Consider the following 23,804-nt stretch of genomic DNA (forward strand, 5'->3'; position numbering starts at 1 on the left):
TGCGCGACTCTCAACTCCGCTAACAAATGACGGACGTTGAAATTCACGCGCTCCAGCTTCCTCAAGAAAACGAAAGAGCCGGAGAGCTAATTAAATAGCCGCTCGCCTCTCCCGTGGGCCCCTATGCCTTACAAAAAGGGTAAACAATTAGGACAGTGAAAGGCCGGGGGGAACGGCGGTCTCGGTAGTGGCCGGAGTCGGCCGGATCATTACTGGATGAAACATTGTTCTCGGCTGCCCTATAAGCACTAAAGATTTATCGATACGGCTGGCGTTACCTGCTCCTGCCCCGCCACCTCGCCGCCGCTTGCTCAGTGTGAACACGAGCATGAGCAACTCGGATCAATTCCGCTGGTTATGGAGGAAAGAGAGAGTGGAAAGCGCTGCATTTGTTCTGCTTGAGGGGCTTCTGCAAGCCGCTGAAGTTTCGGAGCTGCTCAGCTGGTGCCAAACAGGAAATCTTGGCATTACTTTATTTTGTGCTCATAGAGGCTCGAGAAAAAGTATGACCTTCACCGGATCAATGTATGGGGCGGAAAATAAACCTCATCTAGAAATGCACGGATATTGAAAGCACTTTAAAAATAACATGGCCCGAGATGTACTTATGGGCACATAATCAATATGAAATCAATGGGTTCACCTTTTCAGTTCACCGTCTTTCACCAAGAATGATATTTTTATTAGCCTCCACAGTATCAGAAGATAGCGGTCTGTTTGTTAGAAGCTTGTGCTGCTGTTTTGTCGTCTACTGCTTTAAATGCTCGAGCTCAGTTAAAAAAAAAACTATTCCAACAATATCATTCCTCTGCATCTTTATCATTCCAGTCACCCTAGTAAAAAACCTTATATGCAACAATTTATATATATATATATATATAATACATTAATACAAAGCATACTTTCACTGATTCCATTGACATATCACTTAAGACTAATATGACAGGTTTTTTTAATTGGAGTTTAATTGCGCAATGCACATTTGTTAATATTATGCCTAAAATGTGTTTTAATGTCACTATTGATGACAACTGTATGTGATCTTTGAATAATATCAGTCAAGACATTTAAAGAGTACTTGCAATAGTTCCACTTTAGCACAATTATATATACTTATATATCTTATTTGCACTACTTTTGCATAAAAGTGCATAAAATTTAGCAGGCTTTAAGTATACACATTTTTATATAGCAAAAGAACAATTTCAGAGGTTTTTTAATAAGCACATAAACACGTAAATGAATTTGTAGCATACTTAGCATGAAATGTATGTCAAATGTATATTTATTTAAGTATATTTATTTTCACTAGGGACGCCATGGAAAGGAATTAGCCGTTCAATTGAAATAAATAGAAGAGATGAAAAAAATGTAGGCATACATAAATGTATATACATTTTTTAGTTCAACTTCTCATTCACAATTATTTGCACTGACAAAGAAAAAAAATGCACAATTGAAAAATATTTCTCATCGATTTGAAGCCCATTTTTCATGTGCATCGCTTTAATTCATATACTCACCATTGTTGTTTCAGCAATGGATCCAAAACTGTTAATAAAAATGTTGCATGTTACGTTCACAGGTGGACCTGTGGGAAAAGAAAAAAAGAAAAGCAACAAAAAAAAAAAACGACAGCAAGTAAGTTAACAGATACTGATAAAATTAAGCAAGGTATCCTTTCAATTTTACTCTTACCAAAACATAATCTTTATTAAGAAAAAACTACCAACGCTAAGCAAAACTTACCTTCTGTCTGCTAAATAAGCACATCGTCGCTGACAAAGCATGTAAATACGATTTTAAGATATGCATCGTCTTACAAAACAAAGATACTGTAAACACATGGAGTAAAATTATTATTAAAGGATGTTGAGGTGAGTCTTCTTTAAAGACGAGGACCGGTGGTTTTATTATCAGGACGAAACAAACCCTCAAAAGGCAAGCCATTTCCGTTTTAGAAATATCACGTGTAAATCTCTTATGCTTGTGCACAAACGAAAAACCTGCAGTCATAGAGATGCTGAACAGAAACCACGCTTCTGCTGGTAAAAGAACCAAGCGATCCATCACGTATGGCTCTGTAAACACAGAAAGGGGGATATTCTGAGTGACACGGCGCTCATGGCCTCGTAAAGACCCTGTCAGGCTTCTCCAGACTTCTGATTTAGTTAGATACAGAGCTGCAGAACAGCATGGAGAAACCCTGAACCCCATTTCTCTGCCTGCTGACGAGCCACACGCAGCATCCCAAGGTGCTGAACGAGTACATTACTGCAAAGAAACATATTGCAATCTGCAAAGTCTAGCAAAATTTATTAGTCGTTCTATAAAGGCTGCAATTTCCTCCTGAAGTGTAATCCTAGAAAACTATTACCTGGAAATAAATCCGCCTTACACGTACGGTTTGATACAACGTATAGAGTTGTGCAATGTTTTAAATCGAGGAACAGTCCTTAGTCAGGGTGGCGGCATACTGAATGAATGAAAATGAGGCTGTGTAGTGATTTCGATGGATTGTATGGGTGTTTGTAGATTGTTGCTAATGAAACGTCGTGCTGAAGAACAACTTTATAAAACAGCTTGGAAAACTAGTTGTGAAAGCTACACGATCTAAGACAGCGCGTGAAATTGTGAAGACTGTAATCCGACCCTTCACAGCATCATTTGTCTGAGTTAAATTCAACATGGCGCATAGCCTGAACAACAGTTCTATATCCTTTACAAAAATTAGCCATGGTTTTATTATAGTCAGATTGAGTACCAAGTGCATGGCCACAGTTTTACTACAGAAACCATTACTGTGTAATGTTTACAACAGCTTCATTGCTTACTAACCTTCCAAAGGAGCACCCTATCCATAATCAAACCGATTTGTAACAATCCAAGTAGCTAACAACACAATCGTCTAACAAATTAATGCAATAATCCACTTATTTATTTTTCAGTACTGAATGAAATAAAGCAATGTTTATACATACTGCTTTGTCAGCCAACTTGCATTTACTTTTTCACTCATTGTAGTGCGTTAACGTTGAAGGTAACATGAGATGGTAAGGGTAGGGTCTGTGATTTTGGAGAGGCTGCAATAGCAAGCTATCTTTGGGAGCGTAATCACTCTCCGAACCACGTCTCCTCCAAACTATCATCCACACGACGAGAGACGACGTCAGCGCTGATAGATAACCTCACGTCACACTCACGTCAGAGAAAACATTACAGTACAAAGCACGTAATATTACAATAATAATGCCTTCTATTCTCAGAGCGTGCTGATGACGTACTGTACGCACAGAGGTATGCAAACACATACCTCTATGGGATATGATTGGGCAAAGATTTTACGGTCCCAGACACATACGTATATACATATATATATGCACACACACATACATTAAAACCATTTAAATTAGTGATTGCTATCAAGATCTCCTACCCTGCTTTCATACCAGAATTCAACTACCTATGTTTCTTGAGGGGAAAGTTCACTCAAAAATGAAAACTCTGTCATTAATTCCTCACCCTCGTGTTGTTTCATACCCTTGAGACCTCGCTCATCTTCGGAGCACAAATGAAGATATTTCTGATTAAATCTGAGAACGTTTAGACAAGGGCTGCGTGATGAATCGAAATGAAGCCAAAATCGTGATTAAACGATTTCAGTGAAGCACATCCGAAGGCCAGAGGGAGCTCTTGCGCAGAAACTCCAAATGCGTCGCTGCAGCCGAATAAACAGAAGATTTAACAGCTTTCACTGATAAACACAACTAAAGGAAATATATGGTTTATCTGAGTTCCTATAATAATTACCTTCTTAATAAAGTATCTATAACGAAATGCTTTATTATCGCTGCTTAGAATATTATGAAATATGTTGCGTGCCTTATTCTGCGGACGAAGCCAGATCATCTCACAGCATTTGTTTCAAACTACGTCTCTGTGTAGTAAATGCTGCTCCATCTAAAAGCATGTGATGGAGATTTACTACTAATCACACAACCGGTTTTACTGGTAAAATCTGCAGACAATAGCGTTCGATTAATCGCGCTGGCCTATCCCAAACCATAGATGGCAACACAACTGCAATGGTCCCAGGTCCAGAAACGTAGCAAGGACATTTGAAAAATAGTCTACGTGACATGAGTGGTTCAACAGTAATTTTACAATGCTATGAAAATGCTTTTTGTGTGCAAAGAAAACAAAAATAATGACTCTATGATTCTCTACAGTGGTGGCATACTGCTAGACGGATGGAGGAGAAGAATTGTTGAATAAAGTAATTTTTTTCTTTGTGCACAATTTCTAGGGGCTTCATAAAATTACGATTTACTGATGTCCTGGCAACATTGCAGTTGTGTTGCTGTCTATGAGAGGGCCAAACATTTCTGAATAATTCCAATCTTTAATTATTGTTCTGAAGATGAACGAAGGTCATGACATGAGGGCAAGTAAGTTTTAGGGTGAACTAAACCTTCAAAATAATATAAAAAATGCTTTAGGAGAACACTTTTAGGGTTTCCCCCGAAGACCATTTCAGTAACCAGTTCTTAAAAGAGCTTTTTTAATTATGAAGATCCAGGAAAAGATTCTATGGGTGTTAAAAGGTTCTTCACGGAACCATAGATTCAGAAAAAAACATTATTTTTAAGAGAGCGCCTATTGAACCAGCCTTCGCAGGAAACTAACTAGGTTTGGAACTGGCTCAAATTGTAGCACATTATCGGGAAGTTCCTTTTTGAGCCTCTATGCAGTGTCAGGCCCCATAGTTTCTTGCTCTTGGCTTATTTCTTCCACTGGGTATTACACCGGCTGTAATCATTTGTCTGTTCTTGGCTTTCCTTGCCGTATGTGACGCAGCGCAGAGGAAATCTAATGTCCTCACCCCCACTGCAGTTCATTTGTGAGCCCAGCCTCCAATAAGGAGAGAAGAGAGAGAAAGACAGAGCTCATTAACTGTCAGGAAAGGGTGAGTCATCGCCAAGAATGATTTGCTTTGCCATGTTTTTGCCAAACAATCTGCGCCCCGCTCTCCTAAGAGCCGCTCGCTGCAGAGGGAAGCAACCGCCAGCGAAGGGACGTTTGGGTTATTTATACATTTTTTTACTCAGCTGTCTTTCCCAGCGAATCAGACCTTAATTTCTGAGCCGTGCCTCCACCCTCATCTCGTAGAGGTGACGGTAGTTTAGAAGCCTCACACGTTTCACTGCGCTTCTCTTTATTACACAGACACAAACAGGACGCGCGAGCCGCAAAGCTCAGCCTCGTCTTTCGCAGACTAGCCTTTTCGTTACCGTATTGACGCTGAACAATTAAGTATTCACGAAGAAAAGAGAGACATTCAGTAAGTCATTACTGTGATGAATTTTGTGCATAAACAGAACGATCGTTAATCAAAAGTCCCTCGGGCGAGTATAACCTCTTTAGAACACCCATAAATTACACAAAAAAACAGAGAGCCGAGAGACCAATTACTTCTTCATAAACCAACAACCACAACTCACTTTTACAGTTACCGGTTTATAGTCATTCATTAACAAGGTCCATGTCTGAACTGATCAATAGCAGAGTCCATCTCTCTACCTAGCGGCGAGTGGAGAACGATACGGCCTCAAATGCCATTAGTCTGTTTTACGCCGGTCAGCTGGTGGGAAAATGGCGTACGAGATGTTGTACCCCGAGGACACTCTCGATGCAAGAGCAAAACAGATTTATTACAAACAACGGGCACTTAAGATGCCTCCCAGGTAAGTGGACCACCACAAATGAAAGTGTCTGATATAAATAAAGAAAGCTTAATGATATTGCTCATGTTAAAAATCGAGCTGGTCTCAGCAGAAATACAATGGCAGCGAGGCATTAAATATTTATATGGCTTCGGCAGTACCTATAAGGTCTTGGCAAGTCAGCTCGGGATCGGAGTGAGATCTACTGGTAACAAAGGGACAGCAAAAAGCCCTGACGGCTTTTCCATGTTAGCACACCATTTTCATCACGCCTCACTGAATCAACGTCGGGGCAAATGTCAAGGGCTTCCTCTTACTCCTCATGCGCTGACATACAGGCTGATGCTGAGTAAATCTATTGGCATGGGGCAATTTTCAATTTGCGCTGCTCTAGTTACACTGACGTGTTAAAAAAAGGTGTTAAGCTTCAGTGAAGGAGCGGAGCTTCTTTAGAAAGAGTGAAACGGGGGGAAAACAAATACATCATGTAGCTGCGTAATCCAAAATCCATTTCTGTTGAGATTGTTGTTTGACGTGATGGTGGTATCGGAGGTTTATATCTCCAAGTGTAAAGAGATTTACCTACAACAAAAATAACACACGCAAAACATTTATAAGATATAGAATGTATTAGAGGATATTTACAGTGAGCGGAAACTAAAATAGAGGATGTTACAATAATAGAATATATGACAAAATTGACAGAATTAATAGAATACTACAAAACTATAGAATATTAAACAATTCATGGAATACACAACAGAAAAAAAAATAGAACAATAGAACAATATACAACAATATAGAATAGAATAATATACTGGACTGCTATTAAAAAGGAATAGAAAAAAATACATAAAAAACATAATATAGCATAATAAAACAGAATACTACACTTTAATAGTGTAATAATATACTATTACACTATTATAAATAAAACAACATAGCACAAAATATTAGAAAACCAAATACTATTTTAGAATACTACAAAAAAACTGAACTACACTAGACTAATATTAACTGAAAAACAAATATTAAAAAAACTGTACTTGTACGAAATGTGCTAGAAAAGACATTAAATGAAGAAAACAACAATTAATAGCCTGGCTCATGAATATACAGAGCATCTATATGGATCCCGGCCTGAAACATCATTCTCTATTCCATGCGTTTTCTACTTAAAACAACCCATTCCAACAAAACCAAATCCAGATTGAGCAGGAGTCACAGCCATCCATCACTCCAGGTTCGGTTCAGCTAGAGGCGACCCTAACCATTAAGGGGATTGTATTAAAATTCATAAGAGCCGGACAGCGGCAGCTCAGACGGGGGAGAGATGCCCGTGCAGTGACAGCTAGTTTCAGAGAGAGTGTCTGAGTTAGCATTGTCACATGCCTATAAGTAATGACACACTGCTAAATTACCAGGATCTCTTCCTGCCCCCGAGGCTAGCATCACTGATAGGGGAAACATGACAGCCTTGGAGGAGGGAGTCTAGAGAGAGACATAAATCAATAGGATGGCTGAGGCTCCGAGTCCAGAATGGAGAATGAGTCGACTACAGTTTGATTACACTGGATTACCTGCTAGCTGTGGCCGCGGAAAGTTGAAGATAAAATGGTCAATATCGCAGTAAAATTGATTCACACCGAGGTTAACCGATGGTTCTAACGATATGAGAGACTGTGTCAATGGTTTCATTATACAGAGCGGCTATGCGTATGAAATAATAAGATTAGAGATAACAAGAAAATTTGATTAATGCGGCAAGTCTCTATTAAACCGACCAAAATCTCGTCTGGGCCGGCGGTGGCACTGAACTTCTTCATCCAATTCAGATTTCATCGGTCATTCTATTGAAACGCTCTTGGGGTTATTTACATATTTCAGATATGTGGTAATCTTTCTGTATAGATTTATTATATAGCTCTCATCATGTAGTAGTCGCACTACAGTCCTGCCAGCGTTACGAATAACTGTCCAGAAGTACTAATTTGAGCACATTTTTTTTTTACAAAAGCACCAACAAGGCCGTATTAAAACCGTCTAGCTCACAAAATGCTACATATGTCTGTTTTTATGAACAGAGGTAATAATAAAACGTACGCCGCTGGAAATATATTTTGCTTTTAAATACAGTTAAATCTTTTTAGCAAGTCTGTTTGAACTATTTATTTTAATAAACCTGGTAAATAAACGGTTTAATGCGATCATCATTCATTTTCCTGGCATTTTATATTCTATTTGTAGCTAAATATTTTCTGTAAGCGTTTTAGTTTATGTGTGTATTGTTTATATGATCAGCTTTATAGTCTGATACAGTTTAACTATTTCCGTTCGCATCTTCTTCCAAAAGAGCGGCTCGATTTTAACATTAAACTGATTATCTTATTAAAACCATCTTGTTATTAGCTAAAAATAGCTGCATGGTTATTATGAAAAAAGACCAAACAAACCGTACGGATATTCATACTGCCTGCGCGAATGACTTCGAAATAAAATGTGTGCAATAAAAACAAACAGAACCATTGCATCCCGACAAATTAAAAATCATATTCAAAGACGTTTACAGCCCGCTGCTTCGAGCAGCAGAGTTTACATGGTCATGCCTAATTATGTTTAAGGTACAAACAAAAGAACATGACTAATAACTAACATTATGAACGTGGCTCTTAGCGCTCCGTTAATATGCATACAATACACATTAAACACTGCAGACACGTTTTACAGCACACCGACAGCTAGAAGTAATCTCAGCTGGGATGAACGATGATTAAACATTGTGCGATAAATGCAATATAATACTGTAATAATATGATTTGTGGGTACTGCTAGTATGATCATTCATTTGAGAACACAGGAGAGCCGTGACAAATATCCAGAAGACTTCACATTAGTCTACATAAAGGGAGGGGGCCGTGTATATAATGCCTTTAATAAAGCTAAATAACAGGGATGTAATAAGAATCCAGCAGCAGCGTGCGGCCCACAGGACTAAAACTGCATCTGTGCAGCTTCGATACTCACAAAAACAACATTACATGCAGTGGTTTGGAATCAAATGTGATTTTTATTTTTTTAAATGCAATATCTGAAAGCGTGGCTTGTTATCTAAAGCAGCACAATTTGATTAGCTTAGACGTGTCAACAGTTTTTTTGTTCAGTCAGGTGTAGAAATTCATTTGCTCTCCCAATTTAATTATAATTTAAGCCAAGATCAGAGGAAAAAATGGTGCACAGATAAAAAGCATGCCTGGCAACACGAAGGGATACACTGGCACTAAATAGCGGCAGTCAACAAGCTCCAACGCTAAACCAACAACTGGAGGCTACATCCGAAATTAAATAAATACTCATTTCCGCGCTGAAAGCAAAAAGAATCTAATTAATAATTAAATGCATGCTATTCTGCAAATGTCCCGCCTGAAGCCCAATTACTCTGATCCTCCCACCGGTAAATAAAGGTCAAGCAATGATATCCAATTACACCACAAAGTAAACTAAAACCACCGCCGATAGAAATATTTGCCGTGATCAGTTAGCATGCCATTTAGAAAAAAACCCAGATGCATGACTGAGGCCATTTGCATTAGTTAGGTTACTCTCAGTTATTAACAGAACACACACACATCTTTAACTCATTATATCATTTAGCCGTTTCTCAGAAGAGAAATCGTCCCCCGGATTGCATGAATCAATAAGCTTGCATAATCCCGGATAAATAAAAAGAAAGTACCTTTCTTGTGAGTACCATCCGATTTGGAGCCTTGTGGGTCTAATGAAAAAAAGATCAGGATTAATAACATGATATTCTAACAGCAAGATGTTTAGCTTTTATTTTTTTCTCTGCGGAACCAACAACAGAAGGAAAAACAAAAACAAAAAAAAAAAACAGAAGCAGCATGGCTCACTTATTCTACTTTACACTTGCCAACACTTTGTGCGTTGAAGTGTGTGGCAGGGAATATTGGGTGCTAAGGGCATACTAAGGGCAAGAGCGGGTAAGGAGGGATGCACTTATTCGTCCAAAACGTCAGAGCGGGCAGGACAAGAGGCAAAGCACTGAAATGAAAGAAAAGGATGGGGGTTGCAATGCATATCTGGTCACGGGAGGCAAAATGCACTAATAGATGCAATACACTAGAGAGAGGGAAAATGCAAAGACTACATGTCAAACTGGCTTCACTTTGAGTTTTGCACAAACTGTAAAAACATTTGTTTGTTTTTTTTGGTAATTTTGTAGATCGAATTGATTTGCCTGGCATTGGGTTGCAGGATTGTGCAATACAAAAGGAATGGGAACTTACTTTGGGAACCACAAAAAAAAGCTCCCGCTTTTACAAAGAGAACCAATTTGGGGCATTTTCCCTAAATGCTGAATCTAGAAAACACACGGCAGGTCACGGTGCGCTATATTCCGGTCGGGTTTTCTCTTGTGATGTTCATCAGAACCATACGGAAGCTGCGACAACAGTGCATCTCTTGCGCAGTTCTGTGTGGTAATCACAAGGATGAAGATGCTCCTTATAAATCGCTACCATGCACGTTTGTGACCACAGATATCGTGTACAGTAATGCATTTCAGTCTATTCCGATGAGGCAACGGCACCGCGGGTGTTCGTCATTTGTGCGTTCCCCTAAACAGAAATCACTCATCCGATGGATCCCAATTAACATACACACATGAGAGTAGACGAGTGATTTAGAAACTTCAAAATCGGGCCGTTCTTCTTGAGCCCCGACTGCGTGTTCACCAATAACGCAGACGCCGGCATAATCCAGGACTTCCCGAGAGACTTATCCTTCGTGGAAAAAGCTACGTTAACCATTCAGTCCCCGGTCCCCATGACCCGACATTGATTATCCCATCTAAAGCTCTTAGATAAATGACATTAGCGGCAAATATTTTAGAGGAGCACACTTCTGTCGGTGCATTTCCATCACCGATCATACAGGGCTAATATTGAGAGAGCTCAGAGAAGAAAAAGGGCATATTAAATGGCTTTAAAAAAACCCACACAATTTAAACTTTATTGAAATCCAATCTGAAAATGAAACAAATTGATTAAGTGCACTGATAACTAAATATGATCAATTATCTAAAGTCAATCTCAATTGAACCGTAAAACTGTAAATAAAAAATAGATTATTGGAGTATGTTTTTAAAAGAAAATACAATTTCTCACTTTTAATTGAAAACACATCTGGAAATGAAACGAATCGATTCAGTGCGCTGATAACTAAACGTTAAGAACTACCTCAAGCTAATATCGACTGAATGCTGTGAATATTGTATATAAAACAAAGATTATTGGAGTACGTTTTATGAGAAAGCGCCATTTAACATTTCTATGCATACTTTTAATTTAAAACCGATTTGGAAATGGAACAGATCAATTAAAGGCACCGACAGCTAAATATTAAGCCAATCTCAATCGAATCCTGCTAAAGTCGTATCTAAAACAAAACGGTATGCTATTTGAGTAAGCGTTTTCCCATAAAACAATATGCCAGGCTTCAAAATTCCACGTTTAAAACTACTGTGCCACTCGCTGTTTCTTTGTAATTATTTGTGAAATTTATAAGCAATTTTTATGTGAATGCATTTTTTATTTTATTTTTTTTTCCCCCAGTGCGCAGACAGTGATAAATCGCTCCGGAGTCGCACGCCCTCAAGTTCCAATGCGAATAACAGAAGTTTTAAAATTAAATTTCCATGGATGATCGTCTCCGCGGCCCTGTGAGGATTGGAAACAATTTGTAGGCGATGAGCTAAAACGTGTATGAAAAATTAAAATCACATCTAACCTTGCTCCGTCTCGGTGTCATTTGATTGTTCTGTTGTGATGTTTCTCCAGGCTCACATCGACGCGTTGCCTTCTCTCTCTACCCATGAGATAAAAACGCAATTATCTAGCGCGATCCTGCGACGCTTCGTTACCCCCATGGTGGAAACACAGTTCATAGCATCTCCGAAAGCTTACGAAATCGTTTATAGCGGCCTCTTAAAGCAGATCGTGGCAGGAGCGTGCATTCCGCCGCTCTCTGAAGACGTTGGCACGAGAAACACTCCTGATCAGGACTTCAGTCGTCCGTCATCATTTAAACCCAGTGAAAAGCATCAGTAGGTTCACCATTGCCGTTTGTATGTGAACGCTGCACCCCGACTCATTAGAGAATTCCCATTAATCCTATTAAAGTCCCATTAAGCATGTGCTGATAGCACCGAATTAACATCAAGCTCCACCAGCTAATAAGGCTTCGCTTCTGCACTCTACATGAATGAGGAGGAGATGCAAAGAGGTAACAGAGACATACAGGACATCCAAAAAGAAAATTAAAAAAAAAGCGATCAGTAAATATACCGCAGCAGATTGTATATTTACGAATGTACACTTGTCTCATCGAACCCATTCAGAAGCAAAGTGACACAGTAATCAGAAAGCATTACACTGATCATGACTATAATGCGCGGTGGCAGCTCATTGGAGATGGGGAGGGAGGGAGACGAGAAACCGCGAGCAGCCCATGATTGTGCGATTTGGGCCGAATGTGTAGCACCTCGTGGCTGTCGGTCTCTCTGTGACTGATGAGAAGGGACAAGGTTAACGTGGGTACGGGAGACGCAGCTGCGCTCCGAACCATTCATCACCGGCGGACGCAGATTACAGCTCAAGCTAGCGGCCTGTCTGCGGACGAACAGTCCCGCTCCTCACAGGTTCACGCGTCCTCGATTTGTTTAACGCGGCACTTTGATCTGTCAGCGAGCGCTACCGAACGGTCCGTTCGAGCGAAGACGATTTTAAAAACTAAAATGTGTAATGTCTGTGGTGCCGAAGAGGGTTTGAAGAAATAAATCTGTTTTCAGACAGGTTTCCCTCCGGTTCGCTATCGGTCAAACACTAAATCACAGCCATAGGTTGAGCTGGATAGGATGCATATATAGAGATTTATATATATATATATATATATATATATATATATGGGTCAAAGACGTCAAGATTTCTGAATCAAAGGAAACATACATATGCCCATAGAAAGCACATTAAATATAAGTGTCTACTTTTAAGGTTTTAGATACGTTTTTGAAGCATAAACAATGTAACAATAGTTACGTAAAAACTCAAACAACTTGCACATATTAAAATATGTAAGTAAATTAGTAAAAAAAATTATAATAATAATCTTACTGACAAATAGGCAAAAAGTAGGATAGTGGGAGATTTTAAAAAGTTAAATTACAACTAATTAGTATTTGAGGTGAAAGTAATTGGTCTTTTAATGTGTTATAAATCGATTTTTGTAAATAGGCCTCAAAGCTGTTACACTAAATTATATTTCAGTGGGTGTTCTCAGTAAATCAGGGAAAAATTTGTCTTTTTTTTTTCAGCGAGGTTAAATTGGTTAACATTAGGTAATGCATCGTAAAATAACAATAGCAATAGCAAGTTTAAAAAAAAACATTTTAAAATTACTATTTTAAAGTCTGGGTTCAATAAGATTTATTATTATTAGCTAGCATTAATTAGTACTTATAAAAAAAAAAAAAAAACTTCTATTTAACAAGGGCATGTTCAATTTATAAAAAATAATAGTAAACCCAATATTTTTCCTGACCATTTCCATTTCCAAATTCAGTTTTGATCACAGAAATAACTTAATTATAATTATATTTCACACTATTATGTTTTGAGGCGGCCTTGTTAAGCATAACACGAACCACTTTTAACAAGTTTTATGTTAAATATACTATACCATTTATTCTTAATAATGTTCATTTATACAATTTTGGAAACATTTATGTACAAATCAACAAATTAATTAATCCTGTACTGTTCATTGTTAGTTCATAAATTAACGAATGTGAATAAATTAAACCAGTAACACTTCACAATAAGGTGCTGTTTGTTAATAGCAGTAAATGCCTATAGCTAGTAACAACGTTTTTAGTTTTGATTTATTAATTCTTGTTAATGTTAGTTCGTGTCAATGCAGTTATTCATGTTAGTTCGCGGTACATTAATGTTAACTGTGAAAACCTTTGATTTTAGTAATGTATTAGTAAATACTATTATTTAGTTCATTTCAGCTATTGTACTGAACCTTACCGTAAAGTGTTACCATTAAACCCTGTTACAAATTACACATTTTGGCCTTAAAATGCAATCTTGCATAATTCATCGAGTCCGAAGACACGCGTGAAAGATGTGAAAATCTCTCTCTCCCGGTTTTTGCTGCATGGGGTGCCCCGAATACGCCAGGCTACGAGCTTTCCGTTTCAAACGGTCCCAACTAAATCAGTCGGAAGGATTTCCCACAGTGAGCCCCAGTCGTGATCAGTGTAATTTCTTCTCATGCCAGCACATTCGTTGCTTCGGGCAATTCTTATCTTTTTCACTCCCTTTTTTCACTGTACGACCGAATTCGCAGGAGAGGCCAGAGAGCAATCAGAGGAGGTGAACTCCTCCTCCTCCTCCTCCTCCTCCTCACCGCGAGCTGGAGCCTCGGACCCTTTAAATGTTCTCTCCCTGCTTTTTCTTCCCAGGTTTATGGAGAGATGCTGCGTGATTTTTAGCCGGGAAAGCTGGCCGAGGACGCATGGGCTTCCGGCTCAGAGTGCAGTTACACGCTTGACCTGACAGCCGTGACGGACCTTTGTATTTCGTAATGTCTTGTCTGGTCATGTGACCACAGGGCCCATGCGCCCTCACGAAACAAACTGAATGAATTACGTAATGAGCTGACGAAAGAGGGCCAGTGCTTATTCAGACAGCGGATATCGATCACGTTTTTTTTATATATATATATATATATATGTGTGTGTGTGTGTGTGTGTGTGTGTTAATATAAGAATTCGTGATTTTGATTTCTCCCGACTAGGGTTTAAATTGCACTTGGAAAGCATGAAGGCGATGCGGAGTTCGCGACGTCGAAATATCTGCCACTTCAGGGTGAATTTAAGCGAGAAAACAATCAGCCAACTCCGCAATATGACGCCGTTCGCCATGAACAAGGTTGCAGCAAAAACTCAGCAAACAGCAAAATTTAAGACGTCAGGATTCATTCACCGTATCACAGCACAGGCTGTCAACAGAAATAAATAAAGAAATGAAAGAAATAAATCCGCTGCCACGAGCAAGGTTAAGATGCAAGGCCTCGAAATCAGACTGGGGCCCTCTGCCATTTAAGCGTTCAAGCAGGTTTAAGAGTCTGGACGAAGTCTCCGAACACATTACTGTAATATTTCTATCATTCAGTAATGCTTTTACCTACCTATAGTTTGAAAGGAAGAGTGAAACTGTATATAAACTGTACACATTTCCATATTCGTGCGTAAGTGTCTGCATTACATTAAACATATCTTGGTCAAAGGGAACACTTTATAATAATTTTCACGAATCAATCGTTCAAACTTTATATAAGGCTTAACAAATCAGCGGTTCGTATTTCAATGCACAATGATCATTTGTCAAGCGTTATATGATATGATATGATATTAAGCTGCTGGCTGAATTTATTATAAAGCGTTACTGGCAAACATGCAAAATATCAAACATCTAATACATTCGGCACTCGTAAAGAATAAAGAATTGAAATGAATATATGCAATATGCACAAAGTTAATACATTAGTAGTAAATGGAGAAAAAAAAAATCATTAATGTACATGTAATAATATTATTATAATATACACTTTTTATTTTAGTGTTTTGGATTAGTTACATTGTGACTGTTCTATGCATTAAAAGAAAATGTGTTGCAGTTTTTACACTTTAAAAAAAAAAAAAAAAATTCCAAGAATAGCTAAGGAACAGGCAGACTGTAATTTGCAATGATTGACATTAATGTATTGTTGAATATAAGGAAACCTCTGACATGTATCTTGCAGTGGCTATTTCTAACATTGCCAGAACACGTCACACACTATAATATATAGGATACCGAGTACCACCGCAGACATTCACTCAGGATAATGATTCGAGATCATGGACCTTAAACAGGAATGTAGCCAGCTTGGGAACGGGTTTCTCGATATGACCGCTGTACAAGTTATCCTTAGCAAATCAGAAAATAAATTACACATGATATTATTTATTATGCACCGAGGTATCTGGCAGGCTGCTGTTCTTCGATAACTAAAACCTCTGGAGTGAATAATTACATTTTCGGAGAGTTCTGAATTGCATGTAACAATATATCGCTTGTTTCTATTTACTGACAAGTCGTCAGTCATCCGCGTGCGCTCGTTTGAAACCGCTTTCGGCGCTCGACTACATTCCTGTGATATCCAGCGGTGTCTTGGCGGATGCACCTACCTTTGAAATTAGGTCTGATTCTTGCGTCATAACCGGACACTTTTCCCATAAGCTTGTCCAGGAATTCTGATGGAGGCATTGGGGAGGCAGCTTTCCGAGCCGCCGCTTGTTGGGACGCTGCCAAGCTGTGGATTGGGACGAAGACGGGTGCGTTAAAGAACAAGCGTTATGCATTATGAGATTTTTTCTATTTTTTTTTTTTTGTAATTATTACATCCGTTGCTCTGAGGCAGAGGGATATCTGTTTTATTTCAGGCTGACGTGATACGCTCATCATGGTTCCTCAACTGTCTGCTGCCGGTGGAATGACCTGAACTCAATCCAGCCACATTGGAATTACACGCTTCTAATGGAATTATTCACACATTCTTATTCTGTGACTTAATTACCTATTGTACGATTTGGGATTTTTTTTTTTTTATTATTTAGAAAGCAAAAATTAAGCATATGGAATTCAAAACCTCTTAAACTCTATATCTCAAAACAGCTTGGAAAGCAGGACCTTGTAATTCTAAAGTTGACCTATTTCTATTTCTATCTACTTTCCTTCTCATTAAAAGAACTTGACGCTCTAACACAGGCAGTCTCGCACTCTCAATTCTATTTTATTTTTTTCTTTATTAAAAACATGACCCTCTAACACAGCCACTCTATTTTATTTCCATAGTTTCGACTTGTTTTTTTTATTGTATATAAATGCTTGGCTCTCTAACACTCGCACTCTATTCTATTTCTATTCTATCTACTTTCCTTCTCATTAAAAGAACTTGACGCTCTAACACAGGCAGTCTATTCTATTTCTATTCTATCTACATTTTTTCTTATTATATATTAAACAAACTTGAATATTTAATACTCGCACTCGCAATTCTATTTTATTTTTTATTCCTTTCTTTATTAAAAGCATGACCCTCTAACACAGCCACTCTATTTTATTTCCATAGTTTCTACTTGTTTTTTTTTATTGTATATAAAAGCTTGTCTCTCTATAACTTGCACTCTATTCTATTTCTATTCTATCTGCTTTTCCTTTCATTAAAAGAACATGACCCTGTTTCTGTTCTATATACTTGTTTTCTTTTTATTTACTAAACAAACCTTGAACATCTAACACTCGCACTCTGAATTCTATTTCTATTCAATCTACGTTTTCTTTATTATAAAAAATTACCCTCTAAAACATGCACTCTATTCTATTTCTATTCTATCTGCTTTTCTTTTCATTAAAAGAACTTGACCCTCTAACAGCGGCTGTTTATTTACTTGTTTCCTTTTTATTTATAAAAAAAATTTCCGATACCTACACTCTCAATTCTATTTCTATTCAGTGTACTCGCCTTATAAAAATGACTCTCTGTCGCTTGCACTCTATTTTTTGTTATGATACATTTAAAAATCTTGACCCCCTAACACTTGCACTCAGGGTGCATCACGACTTCTCCCTAGCTCTATTCTTTTTCTATTCTATCTGCTTTTCATTCATAGGAACTTGCTACACGTACTGCCTTATACTAACCTGGACTTGTCGCAGCACTTACATATCACTGCTCTTTTGTGGTTTAGATCGTTTCGATCGTCCTCATCTGCTGCATCTGCTGCTTGTTTAAACGAAATGCAATGTAAATATAAGCTGTCGTTTTAAAAGTTCGTTCGCGAGAGAGCTCCGTGAACAGGGAAATTAGTCGAGACCTCATCATACATGAGTATCTGTGTCTTCATTAGCACTGGAAGCCGTTAGAACTTAATTAGTGATAATAGGGTGCATGCCTGTCGCTTTTACACCTCACCTGACTTTACACTAAACGTCAGGTCACTAACCGGCCTGCGGATCACATGATAACGCCTCCCCTGGGCTTTTTAGCCTATGCGCACTTATAGTGCTGATTAGTTGCATTTTTAAGTGCTTCCATAGGGCTCTTTATCTGCCCTACATGATGGACTTTAATATGTATCGACTCGTTCAGGTCCTCCCGCACGCAGCTGAAGACTCACAGGAACAATGGACATTTTTTGTAATCTACAGCATCAGTGCGTCTGACAAAAATGGAGGATAATAATCATAAAATAGCCTGTGGTATATTGATTTCATCTAAGTCCTTGAGACATGGTCCTCTTCTTGCCAATTTCATGGGTCTTTCTTTGTGGGGAATTGCTCTATTTTCTTAACCAGCCACTGAATCCCGTCTAACTGTTTTGGCAGCATATCCATTATTCTTTCATAGCCATCGACTTTCTGCGTCACCGGCTATCCTTTGTTTTCGAAGTAACCAATAGTCAGGCCTTTTCTGTTCTTGCACATCATTATTCTTTCTGCTCATTAACATTTACTGGTGTTGGGCAACTATTAAATTGGAGAAGTGTTTGGCATTTAAATGCGGACACATCATAGGAAAAACCTCTCTTGGAAGTGCTGCTCTCTCTCTCATATAGAGGTAAAAATGTGTGATTTGTCCTAAAAATGCCTTAACAATATACACATTACTCAAAATTGCAATCAAACTCTTCGTTTTTTTTTTGCTCTCTATTTTTATGCTACATGGCAATAAAGCAATGATATTTTAGTATCATTGAGATACCATTACGGTTTTTATTCTTTTAAAATATATTTTTTATGTATTTTTTGCATTCATGTTAATTTAAGATAACTATTCAGTAATGTTTCGTGTTTTTGTCATTTGTATTAGTTTTTGTTCATTTATTTATTTTTAGTTTTTTTAGCACATTTAGTTGCGAAAACTAGAAATGTCTAGCTGCAATGATGTTTTATTATTATTATTTTTAATTGTATTTTATTTTAAGTGATTATTTATTATTTTTTTAATGGTTTTAGTTTTAGTTAACTATAATAATAATAATAATGATAATAATAATAATAATAATAATAATAATAATAATAATAATAAATAATAATAATAATAATAATAATAATAATAATAAATAAAAATCCAACAGCTCAACTGGGATGTAAAAGAAATATTTAAAAAGATTTTAATTCCATTTAATCAAAACATCCTGGAAAATCAATGCAAAAACAATGCAAGCAAGCAGCACAATTGTTTTCAATATTAGTAATAATAATAAAAGATTCTTTAGCAGCAAATCAGCATTATTTCCGAAGGATCATGTGACATTGAACACTGGACTAAAGGCTTTGTATCATACGATTAAATTACATTTCAAATACAGAAAAGTTATTTTAAACTATACTATTTCTGTTTTTATAATGCAAAGCTATTTTACCCAAAACAAAAAAAGGAGACAGCACGCCCGATTTATTTTTTTTCAACCGAAGTCAAATGCTTACATATGTATAATATAAAGAAGACTGTGAGAAAAACATCCCTTTGTGTTTACTGTAAAATGTTGCAATGCAAACATAATAAGATTAGTCACAGCGTGCCAGATTATCGAGTCTCTTCCAGAGCCATTCTCTGTCACTATAGACTCTTTACATGACCGCGTCCATTGAAAAAATCTTAGTGACACTGTGAAATCTGAGGATACAGTCTCTATTAGTGTTGCTTCCCTGCATACCCATCTCATCGCAACTCCAGCTGACAAAGGACGGAGTAAGCCGGATGCGTAATGTGGGTTTTAGACTGCGTCTTTAGTAATTAATGGTTTCACTAATCAAGGCGGCGCTGAACAAATGAACCTTGATCGATGCTGGTCATGGCAGTGGAGAGGGCCCGGTCCTTCTGCTGATGCAGCAGGAAGCAGAGTACAGCGTCCTGCCAGAAAATATATGCAAACAACCCAAAGACCTGCATACTGTAACGCGAGCATCCAATCATTAGCCCTAAGTGTAGCTCATTATGTTCTTAGGACCACTGATGAACACAATCCCTATTGATCTCGTAACACTCAAGAAATCAAAGGCCTCTTTGGCACCAAAATGCCATTTCTTCAAGCAGCCCTTAATTCGTCGGTGTAGTTACAGAACTGAAGGAGAAAAGAGAACATATCGGCCCAAAAGCACTGATCTTTGCGCATATAGAAATTAAAATCCAAAACCACGATGCATTAGGGGTTAAGATACTGTTTACGGAGGCTTTATCTTCAGATATTAATGGGAAGCAATCAGTAAAGAGCTGTGAAGTCTGCATCTGCTGGTTTTATTGCCGTCGCTACCTGAGCATGTATAATTACCAGAGAGACAGAAACTAAACACTGATGCTAATCTCTATTAGCAGATATTAACCCTTGAGGCAGAAAAACGGAAGGGGATTACGCAGTAACGTCCCAAAACAATGCAAATCATCTTTCAAAGTGAGTCATCTGGGTCTTCAAACCAGACGAGATGACGTTGTGAAAATAAATAAATAAATAAAAAAAGACAAATCTGGCACAGCACTACAAAGACAAATCCTCGCTTGGGTACACTTTATATTATTATTATTATTATTATTATTTAGCACTGAAATTACAGTTTCTTTAGTCATTTTAGTATAATAAATATTATATATTTTTATTTTAAATAATTATATTTTTGTATATTTTAATATTTCTTTTTGTATATATATTATTATATTTTTAGAGAATTTTCTATTATTAGGACGTTTCCTCAAATCTTCTTATATCGTGTAATACTTTCAGTAGCTATCTGGGAATATGTACGATTATTTAGTCGTGCTGAATGATATTTTTGTCTTAAACCAATTAATATAGATTCGAGCAAGTTTTTTTCAGTGCATGTAAACTGCACACACGCTTCTGCCGTTAACCGGATTAGCCATTCGTGGCTTTACCTGCATGTTTTAGCACGGTGACGTAACATCCGTATTTTAATAGCTACGCCTCAGCGACACGCACGACCTCGGCCTCTCACGTGACAATCGGCGCACTGAAAATTTGCAGGCTAATATGGAAATCAATTAGAGAAATGCAATTCATAGAGCAAATTATGTTTGTGTACAATTTGTATTCGTCAGTGGCATTAGCATTGACAGGGTGATCAATGTCTAGTAATAAGTCTGCATGTGAAATGAGGTTGGGGTGCCGGCCGAGACGGGAAAGAGATATCAATTAACAGCTCTGCAAAGTTCAGCAGCAAGAGCTGAGCCTGCAATATTCTGATTCTACTTCATTAACTAAAAACTGGCTATAGAATGCAAAATAATTACTGCAAACCACCGGATAAGGTGAATCCTTCGGTGATAGTTTTTTTTTTTTTATAAAGCATTCTTACATTTGAGATAATCAGCATTATGATAGAATAACCCATATGTGGACCTAAAGCGTGCTATTGCGTCTATCAAATTAAGCATTCATTTTTTAATTAAAAGGAATAAATCTGCATAAACATGCAAGATGGCCTACACTTTCTTATCATACAGCTGTGCACTTTAATGCACCACTTCTTGACTGAATAAACCGATGAGAATGATAAATAGAATTTGCTTAGAAATAGAAATGGATATAGAGCGGGTGTTAAATGGATAAACAGACAAAGAAATGTGCATGTATAAATAAATAAATACAATTTAAGCGTTAATAAATACATACAATATATATAAAACGACTTTAAGTATTTAATTTTAATGTTTTAACCACAACACATTCGCCATAATATCCCCATTTACAGTGCGAATTATTAAGGATTAAAAAATTCTGGCCTGCTAATTAGGGCCCCCAAAGAAAAAGGTAGGTACTGTTTTAACAGTTATTTTAACGCCGTTTTCAAATAATATCTCCTCAACAACAAAAAGCTAGCAACTCGCGCTAAACGCTCAAAACCGCCGTTGCTTTATGACGTAACCATAGCAACAGCCACCCGGTCTTTTTCTACCTCCGACGAAACATATTTTTTTATATAGATAAGTCTTTATTTATCGTCTTTTATTACTACAATAGATTTACACGTCAAATAAAATAACACAATTGTTTCGTCTGAGTCGCTAACTGCGATACGGCGTCGACGAAAAGACCGTTTGAGCAGCGCAAGGCGAATCCCAACCGGTTACGATTTTTAACAGAAAGTGCTATTTGTTAAAAAAATAATAAATCCGCTGAAACAAACTTTTAATAACACTGGCCCCTTCCTTATAGACAGAGTTGCCTTCACGTGCCTGTTGATAACTTCCTATTCGCCGAGTCGCCGCTAGTGTTCGCTGTTTAGCTCGTTTTAAAGGGAATCCTTGCCGTTTCTGACTCGGATAGCTGAACGACACGGAATTATGACTTACTTTGTTTTTAATTAGCAGACGTGAGATTACGGTAGACGCATCGGAAGGCCAACGGCTCGATAATTACCGCAGCTTGAAACGATCGTACCTATTTAATAACATTCTCAGCAAAAGTAAAGTGGCCACCTATATGCACAGGAAACAAGAGAGCGAATAGCACGCTAGAGTAAAAAATAATAATAATAAAGAAACGCTCGGTAGCGCGATACGTACCTGAAAAATACGATAGTTTCCCACAAATAAATCCCGAGTGCGAACATTGTGTCAGGAGATGAGTGGATGTAGTTAGCTACAGCTCAGTGCACCCCACAATTCCTTCTTCCGTCACTTCTGAGGTGATCGATTCGTCCTTTGCTCGTTTCGGGTTCCTAAAAAAAAAAAAAGGGCCGAGGAAATCTCAAGAGCGCGCGGGCGAGCCGGTCATTTTCCCCGACGGAGGCTGTGTGGGTGAAGCGGGCGCTCCGGGATGCGGAACCGCAGGTGGAAGAAACGGCGCGTTGGGGGGAGAAAGAAAAAACTCGATGAGGCGAATTCAGATGTTCATTCCGGACGATCCATAGCAGCGTCAGACGCGCGGGTATTCAGAGGCGCTCCATCGCGAACATTTAAAACAGCCGAAACTATGCGCTGTATCTCCTCGGAGAGCCGGGATGTCTCCAAAGTCATTGGGAAAACGCACGCGCGCGTCTGCTCTTTTCCCGCACGCTCCTTTCAACGCGCATCCCAGTGAAGAAACGTGCCGCTTTAACGAGCCCCGCGTTAGTTTTAGCTACCTCTGGCTGAGGTAGTCTGATTCGGTACGTACTTGTTTCCCAGGGGTGAATTGTTAGTGCTGCATTCCATTGTCTGGTCCAGTTAGGAGACGCCGCTCGTTTTTTTTTTTTTTTTTTTTTTTTTTTTTTTTGGAGGGGGGGGTTTGAACGTTTCGCCTCGAATCCTCGTCAGAAAAGCCGAAACGCTGATTTTTCGGCGCGCGGAGCCTCTTCCATCGCTCGCGAGCCCCTCAGCCGCGCGGTATTTCTTGCTGCAGTCATTTACTAAACTCAAAAAGCACCTCACACACTCTCTACACACGCCCACATGCCGCTGTCATTGGTCTGAATGGCACTCCAGACAAATGCCTCCTCCTCGGATTGGAGACGGCCATATGTCGGACTTCGAGGGCTACGCTGTTTTGAGGGAAGTATGTGTATTTACGTACGGTAGTTTTCAGAAACGTACCAGAAAAAGGCATTGGATGGCAGAAAGCTGCAGTGCCTATAACTCTTTTCGCGTCAGACCTGCCAGTGATGTTCATTGCATTGCTGAAGAGATGGACTTTTCATTTAACGCTAACATTTTGGCAACAAAAGCTAATTTTAAACCGCTTTTGTTTATTTTTGTGGCAATGAAATCAGTCATATAGCCAACAAATCTGAAACGAAAACAAGCAATAACAAACTTTAGTGTTTACGTTGACTGAAAGCAGTATAATAACGTTGATGGAACGTTATTTTAACATTGCCGTGATGTTCTTTCCACCTAATTCTAACATTCCAAAAACGTTAGAAAGCCCAGGTTATGAATTCTGAAACAATTAAAGTT

General features: G+C 38.3%; 1 protein-coding gene across 2 annotated transcripts in view; it reads right to left on the reverse strand.

The window, feature by feature from the left end:
- glra1 (glycine receptor, alpha 1) overlaps positions 1 to 23,379 on the reverse strand; it is a 46,294-nt gene extending 22,915 nt beyond the window's left edge. Inside the window, exons 1-4 of one of the 2 annotated variants that reach the window (XM_043258103.1) lie at positions 22,434 to 23,379; positions 16,036 to 16,160; positions 9,457 to 9,495; positions 1,524 to 1,591 (exon numbers count right to left, since the gene is read on the reverse strand). In XM_043258103.1, coding sequence (XP_043114038.1) covers positions 1,524 to 1,591; positions 9,457 to 9,495; positions 16,036 to 16,160; positions 22,434 to 22,480 — 279 coding nt within the window. In that variant the 5' untranslated portion in view covers positions 22,481 to 23,379. The remainder of the gene's footprint in view (positions 1 to 1,523; positions 1,592 to 9,456; positions 9,496 to 16,035; positions 16,161 to 22,433) is intronic. The other variant, XM_043258104.1, reaches the window with a different exon arrangement.
- Between the last annotated feature and the right edge of the window lie 425 nt (positions 23,380 to 23,804).

This window comes from Puntigrus tetrazona, chromosome 14 (assembly GCF_018831695.1).
Source record: "Puntigrus tetrazona isolate hp1 chromosome 14, ASM1883169v1, whole genome shotgun sequence".
Lineage (NCBI taxonomy): Eukaryota > Metazoa > Chordata > Actinopteri > Cypriniformes > Cyprinidae > Puntigrus > Puntigrus tetrazona.